The following is a 21942-nucleotide window of genomic DNA, read 5'->3' as shown; positions in this document are numbered from 1 at the left end:
GATCAGACTCCCTCAAAAACTCAAAGAAGTCGAGTCCAATCTGACAGCGTGAAGAGACGTTCATATTAACTTTGATCGAAGGCTGATATGATGGAAGTCGCTCACTAATAAAACCTCCGAGTTTTTCGGTTGAATATGAATATACTCATCAACACTCGGTTTATATTTGCATCTCACAGGAAATGCCGGGCCCTGTGCTTCACCTTTCATACCCAGACAGTCCACGTGGGCGGTGTCTCTCTGTCTCTCAGTGAAGCGGAGCTCCAACACCGAAACAAAGTCCAGCTCGGACATTTAAATCAGGCGCACCCACACAGTCGATCAACCCGGAGAAACGAAACTTAAAGTAGTGGCAAAGTCAAGCCGAACGAGCAAATCGAAACTGCAAACAAGTAACAGCAGCGCTACTAAAACATTTAATTTTGATGAGTCAGCCACCCCGACTAGGGCTGACTAAGGTTAACATTACATAACTTAATATTTCATGTAGCCTACGTGACATTTTAGACTGTATAATGCATGTCCTTATAACACAACACAACTCCCTGCCACAACTGTTATTGTAGTAGCTGTAGTATGTGATGGAGACGGTAATTGCAGTGACATTCGTGAAACCCTGCTCATTTCTGTTTATATTAACACAATCTGTTGGCATCACCTGATAGTGAACTGGTTCTACAGCAGATATATTTGACTCATCAGTTCCTTTCGAGAAAACGGGACCTCCTCGTAATGGAATGCAGCATCCACTGATACACCAATGAGTTTCCTGCTTTTGTCTCACCTGTTTACCTGTGGAATGTTCCTAACAGGTGTTTTTTCTTTGTCCCCAGTCCTTTGTTGTCAGCTGTGCCAACATGATTGAAACGTACATCGATTTCAAACTCCTCATTTTCGTGCCTGAGAAGTCGACTGTCTAAATCATCTCAAATATGCGAACTAAACAGTTGTTACCATATCATGTGCGATATCACCTGTGTGCAATCGACACACAATGTGAATATTCATTTTAATATGTTAGCTAATTACCTTTACAAAAAAATGATAGTAAAGGCCTCCTAAGAGCAAGTTTTCAAATTAAACTGACTCAGAAATAAAGTTTTCCATTTACAACTTACAAAAACTTGTCTGCCCAGCAAATTTCTCTCATTGTTGTCCTAACTAAGATTTTATAAACAGCACAACAAAGATTATCAACTTTTGAGTAGATTTTTTTGAGTTAAGTTGGGAACCAGCGGGAAACCCCATAGATGACTGACGTGCACGTGCACCCGTGGTCTGAACAAGTTTGAACTGGACCTAACGGACCTTCTACTGAACCTGAGCTGACCTGAGCCGTGTGATGGTGGACATTTTCTTTACTGAACCCCCCACCCCCAAAAAAATAGTTGACCAAATGTGGCCAAAGTTGGATGTGAACTGAATTATTTCGACCATGGTCTGCGGTTTGAGTGTGGTGTTTGAACATTTTCTGGACAGAAGCGGGAGTTGAAGACCGTTTTACCCCAGCAGGTAAGCTAACCAAGTGTGTTGTTAGAGTTTTCTACAAGCGCTTAACGACATTTCCAGCCCTTCACCTACTTCCATGCTAAGGTTTTATTTCAGGGCATCGGCCCCCGCAAAAAGTAATGTTTGATACTGTTTAATGTTAATCACGTCTGAAATTCAGATACAGACTTTCATCGCTGAATGACGGTATTACTACTGCACGCCTGCCGCAGCAAAGCTTATTAGCTTATTATCCGTTTTGTAATCGGTTTTAATGTTATCCTTGTGTGGAAACATGATGTTTACATTGACCAACAAACAAACTGCCGCCCATGTAAGCTACGTGGGTGCGGGCGTCGTCATGCAGACGCTTTCATGGGTCGGTGAATGGCAGGCGTGCGCCAATTATATGACAGTGATGTAAGTAACTTTCATATTAGCTAACGTTGTTTTTCTTTTTTTCAATAGACACCGTTTATCCGGTGCTGCACTGTTGCTTTACAATAATGTATAAAGAAAAAAGTTTGACAGCTGGTGTGACACTGTCTAATGTCCTTAATTACTGTAAGTTAATTGTCACATACAAATTAAAGTTGTGCTTCATGCTCTGTGTTGTAAGACTGCTACATTTTCAGAGCTTTTTACATAATGGGAAAGGAGAGAGAATAATTTGAGGAATAATTGTTGTGTGTTGTTAATGTCACATTACAGATAGTATTCATTTTTTCATAGTTATTGTATTTTTATCATAGTAACAAAGACAAATGTTTGAATTCACGTTTGCATTTATGTTACATGTCACGTATGTTATCAATTATATGCCTGATATAGCAGAAGAATGGTCATATATAAGTTAATATGATTCCCTACATACTTTTTTGTGTTGTCTCTGGTTTTGGCTTGTTGATGTATTCAGCTCCTGCATCTAGGGATTCCTTCTGTGTGTTATATATGGATGTTTTATCCCACAATGCCTGTTACAATTAGTAGGGCTGCAGGCGATATTGTTAAAATTATTATCATGATATATATTTTGGTCATACCAGGAGATTTCAATATTCTGGTGCACAAGTCAGACATTTTTCAGCGTGTGCTTATAATATGTTGGACCGGCATTGTTTCTTAACAAGATAGTACATGTAAAACAAGATAGTTCATGTACAGTACAGGAGTTCACTAAACTGCAAGTACAGGCAAGTTGAATCTTTGAACAAACACGTTACAGTAAGTAAGTAATTATGTTTAAACAAGTAATTATATTTATGAAAACACGTAATCACATGTCGCATGGCAACTTTTCCCTTACAAAGAGAGCAGGCTCGAGAATGGAGCCTGGGACACCTCACTGACGCGCAGTACATGCACCTTCAGGTCATGTCTTCAGCGCCAACAGTCTGCTGAATCCATGGGTTTGTGACTTGGACTCCAGATGGACTTAAACCTCACATAATAAACACATACACAAATTCTTTAACAAACAATCTTTTATGCTCATGCTCATTACGCGTCAGGTGCGCGCAGTCGCAGCAGGCGCTGCTGTAACGTGGCGCGCACACCTGCTGCTGCTGCTGCTGCTGCTGAGGCACTTGTCATGGACTTTATTTAACAGAGGACCCAAACTGAAGAATCGCAAAAATGCAAGATCTGCGGTATTGCAATAAAAGATGCTTGATCGATCACATCAAACTTTATCCGGCAACAGAACCCGCAGGTGAGTCACATAAAGTGAAAGGTTAACATTAGCGCCGATTGATTGTTAGCAAACATGTTGAGATTAGCATCAACTCAGTAACGCTAGCTTACTACTAACTTTGTAGCTGAGGGGGTCAAGGTGTTTGGCGTGATTGGCGTTTACAGAGTGTTTTGAAAAGGTGAGTGCTTGTTTGTGTGCCACACTTGTTCCCAGTGAGAGCTGACTGTAGTTTGCTCCTTGGCCTTTTTTGTGCTCGTTCATTTGCTTTTATCTCCCATTTTTCTACATGGCTCGCTCTGTCACAGGGATTCACATCAGGTGATTCAGAGAGAGCTGCATTTTCTCCTACTCTGCTCCTCGCTGGACTGTTAAAGACTGTTCCATGTTCTCACAGCACTTTGCTTTATTTGTTCCAACTTCCCTTCATATCTTTATATAGAATGATACATTTTAGTGTGTGCTACGCAAATGGGAAGCATATGGGGTCCTGTGATGCACCGTTACGCATGACGCAGTGGCTGTGCATGATTTCATGTTGCACTGTAATATCGAGTTTAAAGTGATCTTATACGAAGAAACCAATCGGTGCTGATACTGTGTGCAAATTAAGTTTGTCACAATAAAAATGTTAAATTTCGATACAATACTATTATGTCTAAACAGCAGCCTACTTCATATTTTTTGATACCACGGCGAAAACAAAAAAGTCCGAGGCATACAAAATCGGATATTTTTCATCTGAATTTTCAATCTGCATACAGTGCAATTACAGAAAAAAAATTCACTGAACACATACCGACATAATGATCACGTCTGTGCAGCCTCGGAGTAAAAATTTGTTATTTTATAGCTTCCTTACTTTCAGTGCTATCAAATGTGGATATTGTGTTGTTTGCATTACGTTGTATCAAGCCCTAATGCAAATATAAAAAAAAAAAAAGAAAAAGAAATGATGATCATAAATGAGGCATGTACTTTTATGAAATACCGGTGCATCGTTCACAGCAGACCCAGTAGCGTGCAGCAGATTACAGAACACTCATTACGACCTCAAAAGACTTGAGACTTGACTTGAACTTGCAGAAAAATGGCTTGAGAGCAGCTCCTGGTCTGCTAACTGGCAACAGAGGATCACTGATAAACAACTCAGTACTGAAGGGGCTGAGTCTGTTCAATGGATCAGTCTTGTTTCTGTATCTCTGATTTCACAGTGTCATTGGTCCGTATGAGCAGTGTGACGGGTGACTAAGTCTGTCATATCACAGACCTTAACCCTGGAAAATCAGTACATTTGGGTGTTCTTAAGTGCAAGCTGAGAGCTCTGGATCACTCATCCTCACATTTCCCATGGAAATGATTTATTCTTAGGCTTTGTAACAAGACTTCCACAGAGGACTAACGTCTGCAGATTTTCTGTCTGACAGACAGCCCTCCTGTTTCTTAGTATCCTCACGTTTATAGTCATCAGCAGTCTTAAAATCATACATTTCTTAGTGATTATTCCAACAATTGTTTGGATTTAGGACAAATAAGTGTGGGGAATTCGCCAGCTGTAGAGAAAGTGAAATATCTATTGACTCAACTACAGTTTGGAGAGTCATTTTTCTAGGTAAAATAAAAATATTCAAAGTAGTTTTTATACATTCTCCAAGAGCATTTAAAAGCTCTTTCCTGCGCGACATTATCATTGTAAATCATAAAGTGAGTCAGTATTTCCCTATTTCTCGGTTGTCAGCGGATGTCATGTGCACTCAAACCAAAACCACCTCATGGCCTTACTGGCAGCCCTCTGATCCAGCTAATGTTTGCTTCTGTATCATTGTTTGAGCAAAGCTTAATTGGCCTCATTGTGAAAGCACCTTGAACACCCTGTATCTAAGTGTATATAATGGACTCCTTATTGATCTTATCACCAACATAAGCTACAGCTGTGGTGATCTTTCTTTAATCCAATGCCTGCAAATCCATCAGGATCCAAATGTTGCAGGCTTGGCCTATTTCCCAGATATTGCCTCTATACTTTTAAAGACATTATACAAGAGAAAAATGAATGTTGGTATGACTCTTTACAAACAGAAGGGGAAGGTGTTTAATATGTGGAAGAGACAACATGTTAAGTATTTTAAAATATTACATAATCGTAGCTTGGTTTTTTTTTTTTTTAGTAAAAGCAAAACACAGTCTTTATTTTAAGAAATGCATTTAAAAATTCATGTCCTTGCATAGTTTGTCTAATTTTGCTGATGGAAAATGCATCATCAGTTGCTGTCACTGTAAGTAAATTCTACAAATCACATGTGAACAGTGGCTTCATGCCTTTTAAAGGTGCCATTAAGTCCTTGTTACAAATGTTTAGAAAAAAAACAACAACAACTGAAATATTACACTACACACTAAAAGCAAAATGAATCCCTTCAGATGCTCAGGACAGAAGTGCGGGCTCTTCTTCCCCTCACAGGTTGCTCCTACACTCAAGGTCCAGGTACTGCTGAAATAAACACAACCATAAAGAAATCAAACATTGATTCAAGATTTTCATTTTGAGGGGATACTTATTATAATATATTTCACCATTAGGCTCAGTGGCGATGTAGAGGGAAGCAAGTCTCAACTGCATGTCCTCGTCTTCCTCTGCTTCAGTAAAACCAGTGTAGCCTCCTTCATCCTTACAGTACTGGATGAAGCTGCAGACAGGAGTGTGGGGAGATCAAAACGACAAAGTTAACTGGGACTGCTCTCTTGAATTTAAATGAATACAGTTATAATATGCTGACACATACCGGGCCCAGGTCGAATCTGTGTTCAGCACTCTGGGGTTTCCCACCACAATCAGCAGGGCTTTAGCTCGAGTCACAGACACGTTGAATCTCTGGACAAGAAAAGAGTGTGTCAGAATGATGTTTTGTGTGTACATACACAGCACACATGCACGTGTTTGCGTCATCTACCTTCTCATTCTTGACAAAGCCGAGGTTGAACTGTTGGTCTATCTCTGCATAATTGGGGCTGCTCCGCACTGTCGACACCATGATCACCCTCCTCTCCTGACCTTGGAATTCCTCCACTGAACCCACCTGACACACACACACACACACACACATATGTATGTTCCTTCATATACTTAAGACACTGCTGTGTTTTTTCAATTCTTTAAGTGTGAAATGTGTAGTTACCTCAAGGCTGTCCATTTCCTTGTTTTTAAGCTCTTTCCCAACTTTGTCCAAGGCCTTACAGATTTTCTGCACCTGTACAACACCCAGAAAAAAAACATTTGCAGCTTTTAATATAATTGAGATGAACATGTTTCCTCTTCTACCTGTGTACATTTGTGTTAGAGTAATCTGCAACAATACTAAGATGCTGTATCCTGTGTGTTTAAACTGTATTAATTGTAACCTGTTTCCTGTAGGGAGTGATGATGCCTATGTCTTTAGGTGAGATGGTAGCCAGGCCCCTCTTGCCGTGTGTCTGCAGCAGTTTCCTGACGTAGTTCATCAGCACCTCCACCTCTGCTACATTGAAGAACGAAGGACTGCTGGCCTCTCGCTCATCGACGCCAGCCACCCCATGGAAGATCACTGGGAAGCCCTGAGAGATACGTGAGCTCTATTTAATATTTCAGAACATACATACTATTCAAGAAAATGTTTAGGGTTTTTGTATATTGTTTGAGAGAAATTCTTTTCAATACTGTGCCATTATGGGGTGGAAAAAACTACAAGAAAAGAGAAATATTTACTAAAGTTGATTCGGGTCAGCCTTTCACTGACTGACTTTGTCTGCCTCTGGCCCAACCCTGCCAATCAAGGCAGATCACCCACTTTCATAGGGAGAGGACGTGCCTCTTCTTGAAGCAGTCCTCACGACTGCCAGCCACTGGGCTTCTGAGTTCATGTAGTGGGATTCCTGACTTGTGTTATCAGAGAACCGGGGTTACGTCTGTAAACTCTCTGTTCACATGCACTGTACAGTTTGTGTGTGCTGAAAGATTGTTAATTATCATTGTAATTGTTACCTTCCTTGGGAGATATTTCCAATTGCGGCAGGAGTTGCGTAAAATTTCATCCGCGCAAACCTGCAACTCCCCATCGTAGAAGAGTTCGTTAGGAATCTTCAGGATGGCAGGATGGGACCTTAGCAGGGCACACACACATGAAAATTGATAGACAGATAGATACTTTATTGATCCCGAGGGAAATTCAATAAATGATAATAATAATACGATGAAGAGACGATGTAGAAAATCAAACACATTGTTTCTTTCAAGAGTTGAAGTACAACTGTCTCTACTGCCACACCTGTAGTTGTGCAGCAGCTTTGTGACAAAGCGATTGTTGAACACGCCCTCGTTCTTCTGGTACAGAGGAAAATCCTTCATCAAGCGCTCCAAGAGGGACACTCCTGCAGACAGCAGAGCCCTTTAACTCCAGAACAAAGTATCCTCATTGCTTCAAATTACAGTGTTTTAAACGGTGTGTGTGAGCGTGTCTGTACTTGCCCATGCCGTATTTTAGTGCAAAAGGGGATCTGATGATGGGTCCGAGTTGTTTGGGATCCCCAGCCAGAACGACTTGACCCGACTCTGGATGGAGCAGCCCTTTGTTCCATGAATGACAAAAATCAGCCAACACATAAAACAAGTTCAGTACAATCACAGAAAACTCACTGCTGTTTGTTTTTGTTACCTGCCACTGGAATTAAACATTCAGTCTCCACAGCATGTCCTGCCTCGTCCACAAACACGTGAGTGAAATGACCTGCAGGGATGCCTCCTGTGACCAACCTGTAGAGATAAGAAAGTACATACAAGTATTGCCACAGAACTTCTTCATTAGAGTTGACTGGTCGTATTCTGACTGGCAGAGAAAACAGACAGGATTTGAATACTGTACTGTGTAAGAGTGAAATGCAGCTTTTTTTGATAGTCAAACTGCTCTGATGTTGTTTTTCACTACCTTCCAGCAGTTAGCAGGGTGGTGACAATGATCCTATACTCCATCAGCTTCTCTTTAGCAGGATAAAAATAACAATCCCCGACCAGGTTAGAGCATGCCTGTGAAAGAACCACAATGTTCATGTACAAAATCTAAACAAAAATCCCACAACAGCATAAAACATGTAAAGCACCAAAAAGTGCAGCAGTACTGCAGAGAGAAAGCAAGCGAATGGGGGTAGATAATCCAACTGTGAATGACAGAGTGAATGTATATAAGTTGCTTCCTGCATCAAAGATGTGCTTCACATCTGAAACAAACGCTTCTCACTTTGAGACCGTCGGGGACAGATTTTGGTTCCCTGCTGCTGGCGTATATGCGGTATACTTTAGGCTTATCCTTAGGATCCATAGAGTCCAGTATCTTCTCGCAGAGCAGATCAGCAGCGCTGTTGGAGGGAGCACAGGCCAGGATGTGGCAGGAGGCCTGGTTCTTCTCTATCTGCTTGATGGCCTCCACCAGAGTCACAGTTTTGCCTGAACAGACAAAGAACCATTTGAATAACTTTGACTTTGTGAGGGATTGGTTGGTTAACAGTTCAAACCTTCCTGCTTAAGCAGTGAAGACCAAGACAGAGTAATATGCTGGTACTTTCTGTACCTGTTCCAGGTGGGCCAAACAGCAGGTAGGGGGCAGGTTTGGATGAGCCAGCCACAATATGTTGTACAGCCTGATACTGCTCTGTGTTTTTCTCCAGCTTTGAGTCAAACAGCCTATGGACAAGAAGAGAGAGGATCACAGGTAGAGAGAGACAGCTGTTATGTTTACATGCACATTCAGATCATCTTATTGGGTAACACAAGTAACTAGTTTTGTTTCAGAAATGACAGACTGACACGTTTTTTCTTGTAAAGACTCGATAAGAAACCTTTTTAAGATCCTGGAAAATGTTATTGAGGCTGTGTAATTTTCATGCTTTTTTAAGACTGAAACATGATTTTCTTGTGTGCATGGGAATTGTTTGAAGAAACTGGCACATTTCTGACATGGAATAACATGACATAACACAAATATGACATTTTTGTGTTTTTTGTTGCCTTCCTACTGAAATAAGTTGGCTCAACCAATACTTTCTCCATGTTTGTTGGGAGAACAATAATTCGAGACTTAGCTGATTAGTGTATGTGATCTGCAGCTCAATAACTTACATCACAGGAAGAGGATGGAATTTCACTGACCTCTGTGCTGTAATATTTATCCAAAGTTATAAACATTTTATTTGCTACCATGTCTAACCTGAGTTGGGGAAGCTCAGTTTGCTGAGAGGAGGTGGGTGCTGCAGGGAACAGCACATCTTCCAATCTGTATTGAGGTGCCAGCTCTGCTGCTCTGTGCTGAAGACGCAAAATCAGGCGGCTGATAGTGAACTCAATATTAAACTTCATGCCATCTACAAAGCGATCCAGCAATCTGCAAACAAATTGATTGAGTTTGTGAATCTCATATTCTAACAAACATGAGTCAAAGAAATCAAAATTTTTATTTCTTAATGTGAAGCCATGTGCTTACTTTGGGCCGAAGCCGAGTTTGACACTGTTCAGCTGCACACTGTGGACGTAGCCGCGATACTTAATCGTCTTTTCTCCCACAGGATACGCCAGCAGTGCATCCCCTCGTAGTACAGACGGGCGGTTCTCAGACACACCAGGTACCTGGCAGGTGAAAAAGGTATGAATTACTTTTATGTCCCTGAATATGCAGGTGAATATGTTGTTAGTTAAAATAATTGTACATTTCCTCCAGCACTAGAGATGCTGTATAGATTGCCGGCCAATGCAAATTACCTTCAAAATTCTCTATGTGAGAGAGAGAATGAAAAAAGTGAAGGAAGGAGTGATTTTGTGGGTGAATGAATAAGCACATATTAACCTCCAGAACGAGAAGTTTCTTGTTGACTGGATCTCTGGTCATGATGGCCACTTCTTGTTCACTGTTAGGGATGTTGTATTTCTTGATGTCCACCTCCATCTGTTGCTCCTCCAGATACAGCAGCAGATGAAACTTCTCTGAGTAGTTACTCCGGCTCAAGGGGCTTTCCAGCAAGGCCCTTCTGAACACACCAAAGGAAAAAAACAAATCGTATGGCAGTGTACATGCTGTAGATAGTGATTGATGTTGCCGCTGTCCACAAACAGGCAAAACATAGAGCTATTTAATGTCATCTTACTCCTGTTACTGGACCTCACATAACCTCACTCTTGCATATCCATGAACAAACCAACAGAGTGATGTGTAGCTAAGCAGACAGGCAAGCTGATTGGATGATTTACTCTGCATGGCTCTTCTTTGGGTGAGATATTGCAGACAAACTGTAAAACTTACTCTTCTACTGTGCATACAACTTTGTACTATAATGCAATATCTTGACATTTATAGGCTATTTCAGGTCTGGTTACAGGCTATGGGTGTTTCAAAATTGAAAAAATTCAAAATCACAATTTAGATAAGATAATCCTTTATTGGTCTCATTACTGGGCAGCCGTGGCCTAGAGGTTGGAAAAGCGACTTATGACCGGAAGGTTGCTGGTTCGGTTCCCCCACTGGACGGCAGGAAAAATTTGAGTGTGGTGGAGTGATAATGTCCCCACCCCTCATTAGCTGGCTGATGTGCCCTTGAGCAAGGCACTTAACCCCTGCTTGATGCAGCCCACTGCTCCTGTGTGTTTCACTGCATGTTGCATGTGTGTGTTTCAATCAGTGATGGGTTAAATGCAGAGAAGAAATTTCCCATCTTGGGATTAACTTAAATTAATGAATTAAAAAAATTACAGTATTACAGCAGCAACAGCATATAGAGGGTGCAGAGCATACAAGGATAAAGGGGAGGATGTGCATTCTGAAAGAATAAATACATAGGAAACAAGTACCTGCATTCAAAAAGATTGTGATTGCATTAAATAGACAGTGATATCAGTTTGTTTTGTTTTTTAGCTAGCTCACCCTCTACAAATTGTTTTTGGCCTTTATACTGTTTATGTTAAATTACTGAATTCTTTTTCCAGTTATTTTTTGCTGTGCAATATAATTGCAGCCTGGATGTTGTGTACAGATTGTTTTTTTTCTTTTGTAAATATTGGTGGAATCAAGTGCAACATTTATTTACCATACTGGAGTCATAACGATGTGGGTGGGGTGGATAATCCACAAGTAAAGCACATGACCTTGAAAATCTAGATATTGTTTTGGGGACAGTAACATGGCTGGACTGCTAGACAGTTTTGTTGTTAAACATACTGCCAAATTATATTGATTCTGTGTCAACAGTACGCAACGTTATTGACTTTGAATCTTGCTAGCATAACACTAGCTTTCTGGCTCACAGCGGAGACAAAAAGGTCTATGAGCAGAGCAGAATGGAAATATCTCTCGCTGCCAGGTCATATCTAAGGTTTGTCTTTTTTAATGGGGTTTCCACTGCATAAGAACCTTATGGGATGATAATGATTGTTTCAGCTATTAATCAAATCTGAGGAGTTACCAGGGAAACCATTTTCTAACTATTGTTAGAAAAATGTATCAGTTATACAGTGTTAAAAGAACATCATGATTAAACGCAATATAACTTTCTACTTTATTTATAGGCAGAGGCTAAGAGCAGTTTCGTGGGTGATGACAGCAGCTCAGATTTTCCTCTATAAAAACTCAGGCATTTAGCCATGATTTCAGACAACTCTGTACCGGTGCTGACTTGTCTCCTTGCTGGAAGAAGTAAACCTGCCTTGATATAACTCCAGTAACTCTGCATTTTTTAAGAAATTCCCTATTCCCTATAAACAACTATACTTAAAGTTATAGACTTGAAGCTTGTGGAAAAACTTTAAATTTTGACTGCAAAACACATCCAACAAAAAATATTGGTTTTAAATTTTTTTTCTTTGGTAAATAACCATTTGACACTTTGTTCGACATTGTCCCTTACATGCAAAACACATCAGTGAGGCTACCCTTTCCATCATCATTACACCAGTGGTGTCCTTTCACTACTGAACTATTGCTGGACATCAAATCAAACTGAACTGAATTTACCTTTTATCAGAGACGAAGGTAGGCTTCTCCAGTGATTTGATGAACGAGTTCATGTATGCCGGCATGCGATACTCTTTTAGCATAACTGCATTCTCTAGCTCCCTTTTTGACAGTCTGGTAAGAGGAGACAATACAGAAGAAGTTTGATACACACAGAGATGTACACCTTTCCAGTATTTACATTTGCTGCATTTTGTTCAACAGTGTGTTGAGTAAATGGTGATACCCTTCAGGTCGCTGTCCATCCACAATCTTGTAATCAACTTTACGGATCCAGGCAGGGAGAGAGCGAGGTTTGTAGGGTGCTGTGGGTGCCAGCTCCCGTCCTAAGGCAGTTATACACCGAGCCTCAATGAAGCGTACAATGTAGAACGCATCGGAGGTCTGCAGGTCTTGTCTGAACTCAAAGGCCAGTGTAGTTGGATAGAAACCAACCACAGTGCAGTGGAAAATAACCTGGATCTCATAGCTGTCACCTGGGAAAAGAATATAACAGGTAATGATGTTTATTGTATTTATATTTGTTTATAGTGCTCATAATTTCTCGTTCAGTTGAGCAAACATGGCATCACCATATTACCTGGATGTAGACACAAAGGATTTGTCTTAGTCACTTTGCTCTCATCCTTTAGAGTGAAGTACTTCAGCCAGTGCAGTGGGGTGTAGTAGGTGAAATACACAGGCTTTGTTCCAGAGTTTTCCACTTTCAGGTTTACCAAACACTGTTTCAAAAAGGAAAAGAAAAGTTTTTACACTTCTTCGGCTTATCTCATTCAGCAAATGATCATCAGAGAGCACTGCAGTTTCATAACGATCATACCTCGCATTCTTCCACAAGCAAGCAAAGTTTCCCATTCTCAAACTGAGGGTCAGAGTTGATCCGGATGCCATTTTTGGCAGAGATGAGCTGAGCTCTGTGGGTGCAAAGAGATAAGGTTGTGAAGGCAACCAACTAGTGTGTGACTTTAAAGACTAAATGAGATTGAACACGACCCTATTTCCTGTCTCATCTGATTTTTTTTTTTTCCCCCTCCACATCACACAGTTAAATTAAGCTTGTTCTTGTGGGCTTAAACTCCGCAGGACATTTTGTTTGTTGATTACCACTGAATTACTTTTGTTTATTCTGTATTCAGGGAGAAATGCACTTTTTGTTATAATTGTTTTGCTAAGGAAGGTGTAAGGAAAGTGTCATTGTGAAAATTCTAACCTGCATGAACCCAATTAACCGAAGTGTCATGTCTGTTCTGTTCCAAATCACAATCAACTATAATCTGTGTTGCAAAAGTTCAAGAACACACGCAAAGTCAACATGCTTCTAGTTCTCATACAGATGGTTCTCAAAGTCATCACTGTTAGAGAATTATTGTAAACTCATATAGAGTTATAACCTTTTCATAGAGAATTATTATATCTTCCTTCCTCCTATGGAGGCCTTAGTTTCTTTGTAACTGGTCATATCAAGGCTAACTCCGTGAGAGGAAATAATAACATTCCCCTGTTATCTGTATCGCTCACAGATGCACTCTATTCCCTTCAGAAGTGCGTTCCACTGTTTGGGTGGCAATATCTCACAGTTGTACCAACAGTCATGGTGTATAGACTAGTTATGCATTATGATCTTACCATGTGTCATAGCAGGAGACAATGATATATCTGACAGCAGGGTCTTGTAATGATGGTATGCAACTAATGTCTAAAGTTTACATATACCTAGACTGGAAGAGTACTGGGGAGACTTCAGAACTGGCATGGCAATGCACTGAGTAACATCAGTTCTAAGTCCACGCCGTTTCTTTTCGACCAAGTGTCATTAAATACTTCATCAACGTCTCCAGCGGCTCCTTTTTTCATTAATGTTCGAGGTTTCCACAACAAACTGCTGTCACAAACAGAATATCAACAGAACAAAGACTGGTAACTAATTCCTACTATTTTTGCCTTACCATGTCTGAGTTTGACTATATCAATAAGGAATCTGGTTTTGAGAGATCTCTCCCTGCACGTCAGAGATTACAGCTGGATACAACTTAACTCCTCAGCAGAGCTCTCACATAAAATTGATTAAAAATCTAAAGTTCAAGGAAACCTCGAACTCTGAGTTCAAAGACAAAGAGATTAAGGGCTCTGTAGGATGAAGGGAGAAATAATTCTCTGTGAAAGGGTTCTAACTCTCTATGAGGTTACAATAATCCTCTAACAATCACCAGCAAAAATGCATTAGTTATTATACAGAAGTATATAGTATCTCGATGATCTAAACTCCTTTTAGACGAATGTTGCATAAATGTGTTAGGGTGATCATTTAGATATTATGTAACACAATATAGTGTTATATGCTGAATGAAAATATCCTGAATGAGCTTTGTTAACCATTTATGAATGCAGGGGTGCTGAATTACACCCATAAAAGGAGAAGGATGTGGAGTTCTGCAAAAGCAGCAAAGACAATTACAAGACAGGAAGTTTGGCTGGAACCTAGCAATACTGCAGAACACCAGTCTGCATTACCCGAAAGGGGTTGAATGTGGTGAACCATGTCTGGTAACACGCGTCAAGCAGAGACCCAGTAACCAGATTTTGAGAATAGAGCAATGACTGCTTTCCTGTTCACCTTGATATCAAGTCTCAATAAATGTTGCTGCCTTTTGGGTGTTTAAATAAACCAAATAAACCAGCACTGACTGAAGATCTCTGAGTCTTCAAGTGTTTTGTGAGTCTGCGTCTGCCACTGATTTGTGCAGAAGTTTCCTTTGGAACCTTTGGTAATGAGATTTTCCTAGTAGTTTCAATTTGAGTTGTACAATGAAACTTTAACTTAGTAAAGGTAAAAACCACAACACTATAAAACAAAAACACACTCCATTTTCTCTTTAGACATGCTTGCGTCGTAGAAATCTCCGTAATAAGGCATATTAGTTATTTGTGTGCATAAGGGGCTTATATCTTAATTTAAAAAAAACTTCATTAAACATTGATTTTTTTACTCCTTGCTCTCCCAGCAGTGACAAAAAGGTGAAAGCTGTTACACTCCTGACCAAAATACTTTCATCCTTGTCTGCTTAAACAATACCAGCACTCATAATGAGGTCTTATCCCTCCTTATGCCTCCATAGCGAGATTTTCCATATTTATGAGTTAGCATAAAGATAAGGGCTTCTCACAAGATTGTTTCATTTAAATGGCCTTTCCATACTGAAGGGCAACCTTGGAATAATATCAGCAGTAAATACTTTCTGCCACACACAGTACAGACGGACTCCTTCTGCAGCACTCAAACAAAAGTTAAAAGTTAAAAACAAACATGGTCAGAGAAATGACTTATGGAAAGGAGGTCTCTGTTACCTGCTTTTCTTCAGTTCTTCCTTCAAAAACCTGGCCAGTCTCCCCCGGGCTGTTTCGGCTTCTTCTCCAGAGACAAAGACCTGTACTGTCCTGGGACTGGCAGGCTCTCGCTGATGACGCCTGTCTGAATGGCACTGACCCACATAAACAGCTCCTTTAGAAACTTCACTATCAAGTAGCTGAGTGTCCTCCATTATGATTTTTTTTTTCTTTGATGAAGCTAGTGTACATCATGACATACAGTATTCACTTTTGTTTATACAAATACAGAAATACATTTTTTGCCTACATGAATACTTAATTTAGAGCAATTGATTAAAAAAGGGGCCTTTCCGTAACAGTAATTGTTTGATTCATCTGCATGACAACTTTATTTATTTATTATTTTGAAATTGTAATATTGTATAATCTATCTGGATATTGTGCAACTAAACCAAGACGAGTCACATGCAATGCAGGAGCCAGAAAACACACTACAAAAATGAGTTTGCATTTCCGCTTATTTACCACAACTGACAAACAAACAGCTGGTGACATCAGTTGGGACAAACAGACATGCCATCAGAAGGGGAAATACAGTGACTCATTACTTTGACACTGATCTCGATAAAACAGCTAATGAAAACCTAATGTTGCACATCTCGAAATCCAAAAATACTAAACTTCCCTAAATAGCATGTGGAACTGCATACCTTGAAGTAGATATTGTCTTGTTGTGTTGTTATCATGTCGAACATTGTCAGGCCGTAGAGGACTGATCTGAAGTGGGGAGATTTGATCCCATGGTTCCTAAAATAAAAACAAAAACATATTTACAGAAACATTTAGGAAACTGTCAAACATACTGCGGGAGGTGAATTTGCTTGAGCCAGAAAGCACAAATCTTAGGAAACAAAATCTTCAGTGCAGCTCAATAAATAAAAATATATATATTTTCATAGTTCAGTGTAAATTAGACTTTGTTCCCAAAACGTCAGATTACAATAAAACAGAAATGATGTCTGAACAGCATCTGATCTGAAGTGAGAAAAGCACTCATGTTGTCTGAAAGACATTGTTGCTGCTTTAAAGAACACAGCTGTTTAGTTAGACTCAACAATACATCATTTTTTTTATCCGTACGCTTCAACTAGCATGTTTTTCAAATTTGGTCCTCCATTATTTCCTGAAAAGCGTCTTAACAGAGACATCTAACACATTCAAAGAGTTCACACCATCCTTGAACCGCATTGCCTTTCCTGCCTAAATAAAAATAAGCCTAATCATTGAATATTATTATTCTTTGGTCATTTTACATTGCTTTATGTGATTGATTAATCATTGGCAATATCCTGTATCAGTGGTTTTCAAAGATCTATGGCATAAAATATAGTAGTAAGAACAACTCACCTGGTCCTGAACTCTTGGTCATAAATCTCATGAAGTTGAAATCTGTTTGTGATGGATGTTTGATAAGTCTCCTTTAAAAAATCAAAAAAATTGAGACCAGTCTCGTAGAATGAAGTTAATTTCTTATTATCCATAATCAAAGACTGATATGATCGAAGTTATTCAAGGGGGAAACGTTTTGTCTCTTTGGCTCACACCAGATTTGCTCGGAGGAAATGATGATGCGGAACGCCAACACTGGCAAGGGTGCAGTCAACCCAAGCACTCCCACAATGAGTGTCACCAGAAAACCCCCAAAATTAAATTTAACAGTTAGAGTTAATTTGGTAGAAAATCCCTACTGACCCAACTGACAATGGCGAAACTGCAAACAATTTGGATAACAACAGAGCTAAGAACACCCTTGATGATTTTGATGTTTCATTCAGTGACCGTGATGAGTTATTTAGGCTGTATAAAGCTTTTCCTGTGAGACGTAAAAACACACCTCTCTTTTCCAACCCACATTAGATGAAACCACAACCCCTTCTGTATGAGAGAGTCATAGCTACATTATTGCTGTATAATAATAATAATTAGTAGTATCTCCATGCATTCATAGTAAGAGGATTTTTAAATCCTCTAAATCTTGATGTATTTTTATGGTTACAATAGGCTGGTTCTGTAATAGTCTTAGACTGCTTTCACGCCTGTAGTTTGGTTCATTTGGTTTGCACCAAAATGGGGAGGAGGAACTTTAGATTGTAGCATTTTAGTTCTGGTACAGTTGTGCTTATTTGTGTTTATTTTTATAAACAAACCAACAGGAGTAAATGTAAGGTTATACAGACTTTACAGGTATTTTTCTTCATTAGACAGTTTTGGTGACCATCAGCTCATCATCAGGACACATGTGGAGAAGTCAAAGTTGATCAAATCAAACTGTGTATATTTATGCTCTTTGGAATCAAGCATAAATAAGTGATTATAAGCATAGTTTGTATTATTATCAGTTAAAAAACGCTATGTAGAATGTTTAAGGGTACAGCTGAGAGCCAGGTGGTCAGTGCAAACAATCTGTTGAATGTCTCACCTGATCTTCTGACTGGTGGCAGATGATACTGAGAATAAATATGTCCAGATCAATATTGATTCAGTACTTCTAACTGCTCTTTCACAATCTCAGTATGTATATATGATGTTTTTGAGAAGTGGGTGTGCATTGGGGATGTCACTGCTTTTATGGAACTTTTTTGGAAATTTCTGAGAAAAATCAGAGGTGTAGGTGATGAGTCAGAGGCCTAAAAACAGACTATGGATTGGGTGGCAAACTTTTTAGGTTTGAAAATTAGCCTGTATTTTTGTGAAACAATCTTGTTTACATTAGGGCTGTCGTAACAAAATATAAGGCTTATCTCTATGCATGCAGAAAATGAATTTAAGTGTATTTCATGATGTTGGTTGATTTGTTGGATATGAATGATACAAAGTGAAGTCAAGTTAGTTTTATTTATCTAGCAACAAATCAGAAGAAAAGTAATTTCATGGCTCTTTCCATGTAGGGCAGATCTAGACCATGCTCTTTAAATCACAGACCCAACATCCCCTCGTGAGCCAGTGACGTCAGTCTAATAGGAAACTCATAATCTAATTTGATCTAGTCTAATCTGTCTTTATGTACCTGAGTGAAAACGATATTAGTTACTGCACACTTAGCTTTCAGTTTTCATCCAGTTCTTTATTCTTTTTCCATGTTAAATACCAGAGCTAAAGATGAGTGTGTGTCATCTTTCGGTTCCTTTAACAGGGGTCCAGCTGTTGCTCTCCCATATGGTGTCTAGATCAAAGGTGGACCAAGAACCCAAACAGCCCTTAGTCTTCAAGACTATTTTCAGACAAAGGAAGGCCATACAGTGCAATGTGTGTGAATCTGTGTGAATATGCAAATTACCAGAGGTTCTGTGAGTGTACATTATTGAGTGTATCTTCCTCTTCCTCTTCCTCTTCATCAGAGACTGCAATACCTCGGTAAGCCCCTTCTTTGTAGCAGTAATTAACAAATCTAAAAAGAGAGGTCAGTGTATGAGGCATGTAGAGGATTTGTATTTGTACAACCCCTCATTTTCCACTGAAGAACAAGAATTAGACTGATGAGGTCATAAATTCTTACTTGTTCCAGATTTTGTCAGTTTTCAAAATTCTGGGGTCTCCAATGACAATCAGTAAGGATTTTGCTCTGGTCAGTGCCACATTAAACCTCTGATGACATAATTTCAATTCGTGTGGATGTAAACAAATGATAAACAACAAGGTTCTCAGAAATCTAAAATAAGAATGTGCTTTTTGCTTGTGTAGTGTTTCTCACCTTCTCATTATCAACAAAGCCTAGAGTGAACTGTTGCTTACTTGCACTCAGTTTGGGAGTGCTACGCACCGTAGACAACAGAATCACGCTAAACTCTTTACCCTGAAAATTCTCCACTGAGCCAATCTATGAAAACACAAACAAGGTCCGTTAATGCAGTTCCAAAATCTCTCTCAAAAGTGTTTTGCAAAGAATACAGACTAGACATAATTTTGTATCTCCATACCACTATGTTTTCCAGGTTTTCCTTCTTGAGATCTTTATCAGTCTTGAGGGCATTCTGGATTTTCTCCACCTGTCAGTACACAACAGTACAATCCATATTATGAAAACATTGGTACACTGTCTAAAACATAAATAAAATAGGTGATAATTAATTCATCCTTTTTGACAATTACTTAACTGGAAACAGCGCAAAAACAATGTGTGTGTGTGTGTTTGTGTATACACATTGTTTTTGCCTCATCGACTTCCCTGATTTTTGTAAACATGTTCTTATTCTGAATTTGATTTCTTGGACGGAACAGCAACTGTGCTTTTAAGCTAACAAAGATCACATGTAATTCATGGCACAATTCAAACAGACAAAAACCTATTTGCCCTTTGTTGGATTATCGAAATAACATACCTGTTTTCTGTATGGGGTAATGATGCCAATTTCTCTTGGTTCAATTGTGGCCATGTCATTTTTGTGAAAATGGTCAATAAGGGATTTTAAGTACTCCTTTATCACCTCCACCTCTGCCATGTTGTAAGCAGAGGGACTGTCGGCATCACGTTCATCAGTACCTGCCACTCCATGGAAGATCAGAGGGAAACCCTGAAACATGGAAAGAGAAATGAGAATGAGATGGCGAGGGATAGAGAAAAAAAATGTGTGCATGTGTACTTGACTACATTACTTTTTTGGGCAGGTGTTCCCATTTGCAAAATGAACTACATCTCTTTTTATCTGCATATGCTTGAAGTTCTCCTTTATAAAAGAGCTCATTGGGAATTTTCAGAATTGCAGGATGGGATCTGAGAAAGCGTAAGAGGAAAAGAGGAAAAATAAACCATGGAAAAATGCAAACAAGGGACAGGATTAGATGATTCATGGGCAAATGGACAGAGATACCAAAGAGTGGCGTAAAGCAAAATGTATGCATCACCATTACCACACCTATAGTTCCTCAGTAATTTGGTGATAAAGCGGTTGTTGAACCCGTCATGTGACTTGTAAAGGTCGATGTTATTCATCAGACGCTCCAACAAGGACAAACCTGCGCAAAGCAAATGTCTTCTAACTTCCTGATGTGAGAGCAATAATAAGTATTTGGCTGGCATTTAGGTGAAAGGTCAACATCTTTTAGTAGCTCAATAGATCTTGAACTTTCACTGTTATTTTCAGATTTTGCATTAGTTAAACCTTACATCAAACAGTTGATGTAACTGTTAGATTGTTTAGAAACATCACACCCTTTGTTTAAAACACAGTGCTCACCCAGGCCACTTTCCTCTGCTAATGTGGATGTGATGACTGGGCCTAACTGTTTAGGGTCTCCGGCCAGCACTACCTGACATGTGTGTGGTTTCATTAAACCTATGGGGTAAACAAAGCAATGTTAAGGGACACGCTATACAGAATATCAAATATGTAAAGACTACAGTAATAAAATGCCACCTGGCAATTGCTACCTGCTAAAGGAATGACACACTCTGTTTCTATAGCCTGGCCTGCCTCATCCACAAAGATATAAGTGAAATGACTTGGATTAATCCCTGCTGTCACTAGCCTGAAAAGATAGGGAAAGAGAAAAAGTGTGTGAATTTTAATATTTAGATAAGGGAATTACAGTTGTATTAACAAGTGGTTTTTGACATGAAGGCTCAAGAACCTTCTTGCAATGAAGACAGTTGCAGCTTGTACCTACAAAAGAAAGCACTCTAATAATGACTGCATGAGTGGTCATTGAGTGTCCATGTGAGCGGCTCAAGCAGCAGATAAGGAACCCACTGAGGACAGCAGCATCTTTTGTCACATTAGGGTACTGTAGTTCATTTCCACAAAGTCTAAAGGTGTAGTACACTCAAAATTCTATTACAGTTATATTAATTCTATTACAATAGTATTAATTACACCTTTCTGCTGTGACACATCAAAATAATCAATGATAACGAGCGTTACAACGTATTTTTGTTGTAAATTTAATAGTATGATAGAATTTCAGAATCAAATAGTAATTCATTGCTTTAGCTACTGTACCTTCCAGCGGTAATCAAGGTGGTTACCATGACCTTATACCTCAACAGCACTTTTTTAGGAGGAAGAATAATGTTGTTGTTACTGATGTCCAGGTTGCAATGTGGCTATGGAAGGAACAAAGAACATATATACATTTATCCACAAACACATATACACTGTACATAGATATGCAGAGGCAAGAATTTGATAAGACTGAACGAGACTAAGTAATACTACATACACAGTTAAACATCTTTCTTCACTAATTTCATTACTTCCCTAGCGAGACATAGATGTTGGGGCAGGACATAATACAATCAGGATTTACTTAAAACAACAGGATATCAAAGATTGATAGGTGTTACTAAAAGTAGGTGAAGCAGTTCTGCTGTGTGTCCGCATTTGTGTGTGGAAGGAAGTTGAAAAATAAAAAAAAACC

General features: G+C 39.4%; 1 protein-coding gene and 1 long non-coding RNA gene across 12 annotated transcripts in view; one reads left to right on the top strand and one right to left on the bottom strand.

The window, feature by feature from the left end:
* LOC124062945 (putative helicase mov-10-B.1) overlaps window positions 1-21942 on the bottom strand; it is a 36084-nt gene that overhangs the window by 8950 nt on the left and 5192 nt on the right. For 2 of the 6 annotated variants that reach the window (XM_046396073.1, XM_046396078.1), the window contains 24 exons: window positions 21525-21628; window positions 20957-21054; window positions 20763-20861; window positions 20442-20541; window positions 20182-20299; window positions 19908-20099; window positions 19506-19574; window positions 19280-19405; window positions 19085-19173; window positions 18866-18976; window positions 16239-16335; window positions 15547-15680; window positions 13022-13115; window positions 12782-12923; window positions 12428-12677; window positions 12202-12315; window positions 10045-10225; window positions 9685-9827; window positions 9412-9585; window positions 8776-8888; window positions 8446-8651; window positions 8137-8234; window positions 7867-7964; window positions 7680-7778 (listed from right to left, as the gene is read on the bottom strand). In XM_046396073.1, the coding sequence (XP_046252029.1) occupies window positions 7680-7778; window positions 7867-7964; window positions 8137-8234; window positions 8446-8651; window positions 8776-8888; window positions 9412-9585; window positions 9685-9827; window positions 10045-10225; window positions 12202-12315; window positions 12428-12677; window positions 12782-12923; window positions 13022-13115; window positions 15547-15680; window positions 16239-16335; window positions 18866-18976; window positions 19085-19173; window positions 19280-19405; window positions 19506-19574; window positions 19908-20099; window positions 20182-20299; window positions 20442-20541; window positions 20763-20861; window positions 20957-21054; window positions 21525-21628 (3049 nt within the window). Of the gene's footprint in view, window positions 1-5269; window positions 5670-5752; window positions 5866-5961; window positions 6051-6129; window positions 6256-6354; window positions 6427-6577; window positions 6770-7196; window positions 7315-7479; window positions 7583-7679; window positions 7779-7866; window positions 7965-8136; window positions 8235-8445; window positions 8652-8775; window positions 8889-9411; window positions 9586-9684; window positions 9828-10044; window positions 10226-12201; window positions 12316-12427; window positions 12678-12781; window positions 12924-13021; window positions 13116-15546; window positions 15681-16238; window positions 16336-18865; window positions 18977-19084; window positions 19174-19279; window positions 19406-19505; window positions 19575-19907; window positions 20100-20181; window positions 20300-20441; window positions 20542-20762; window positions 20862-20956; window positions 21055-21524; window positions 21629-21942 lie in introns of those variants that run through there. The other 4 variants (XM_046396076.1, XM_046396077.1, XM_046396074.1 and 1 more) reach the window with 4 other exon arrangements.
* LOC124062990 overlaps window positions 2480-21942 on the top strand; it is a 28934-nt gene continuing 9471 nt past the window's right edge. For 2 of the 6 annotated variants that reach the window (XR_006844027.1, XR_006844029.1), the window contains exons 1-3: window positions 2480-3199; window positions 6591-6780; window positions 9767-9843. This is a non-coding gene — a long non-coding RNA (uncharacterized LOC124062990). Of the gene's footprint in view, window positions 3200-6590; window positions 6781-9766; window positions 9844-11756; window positions 12698-14589; window positions 14891-21942 lie in introns of those variants that run through there. The other 4 variants (XR_006844026.1, XR_006844025.1, XR_006844024.1 and 1 more) reach the window with 4 other exon arrangements.

Source organism: Scatophagus argus, chromosome 8 (assembly GCF_020382885.2).
Source record: "Scatophagus argus isolate fScaArg1 chromosome 8, fScaArg1.pri, whole genome shotgun sequence".
NCBI classification, from domain to species: domain Eukaryota; kingdom Metazoa; phylum Chordata; class Actinopteri; family Scatophagidae; genus Scatophagus; species Scatophagus argus.
This window is presented reverse-complemented; position numbering and strand designations above follow the sequence as displayed.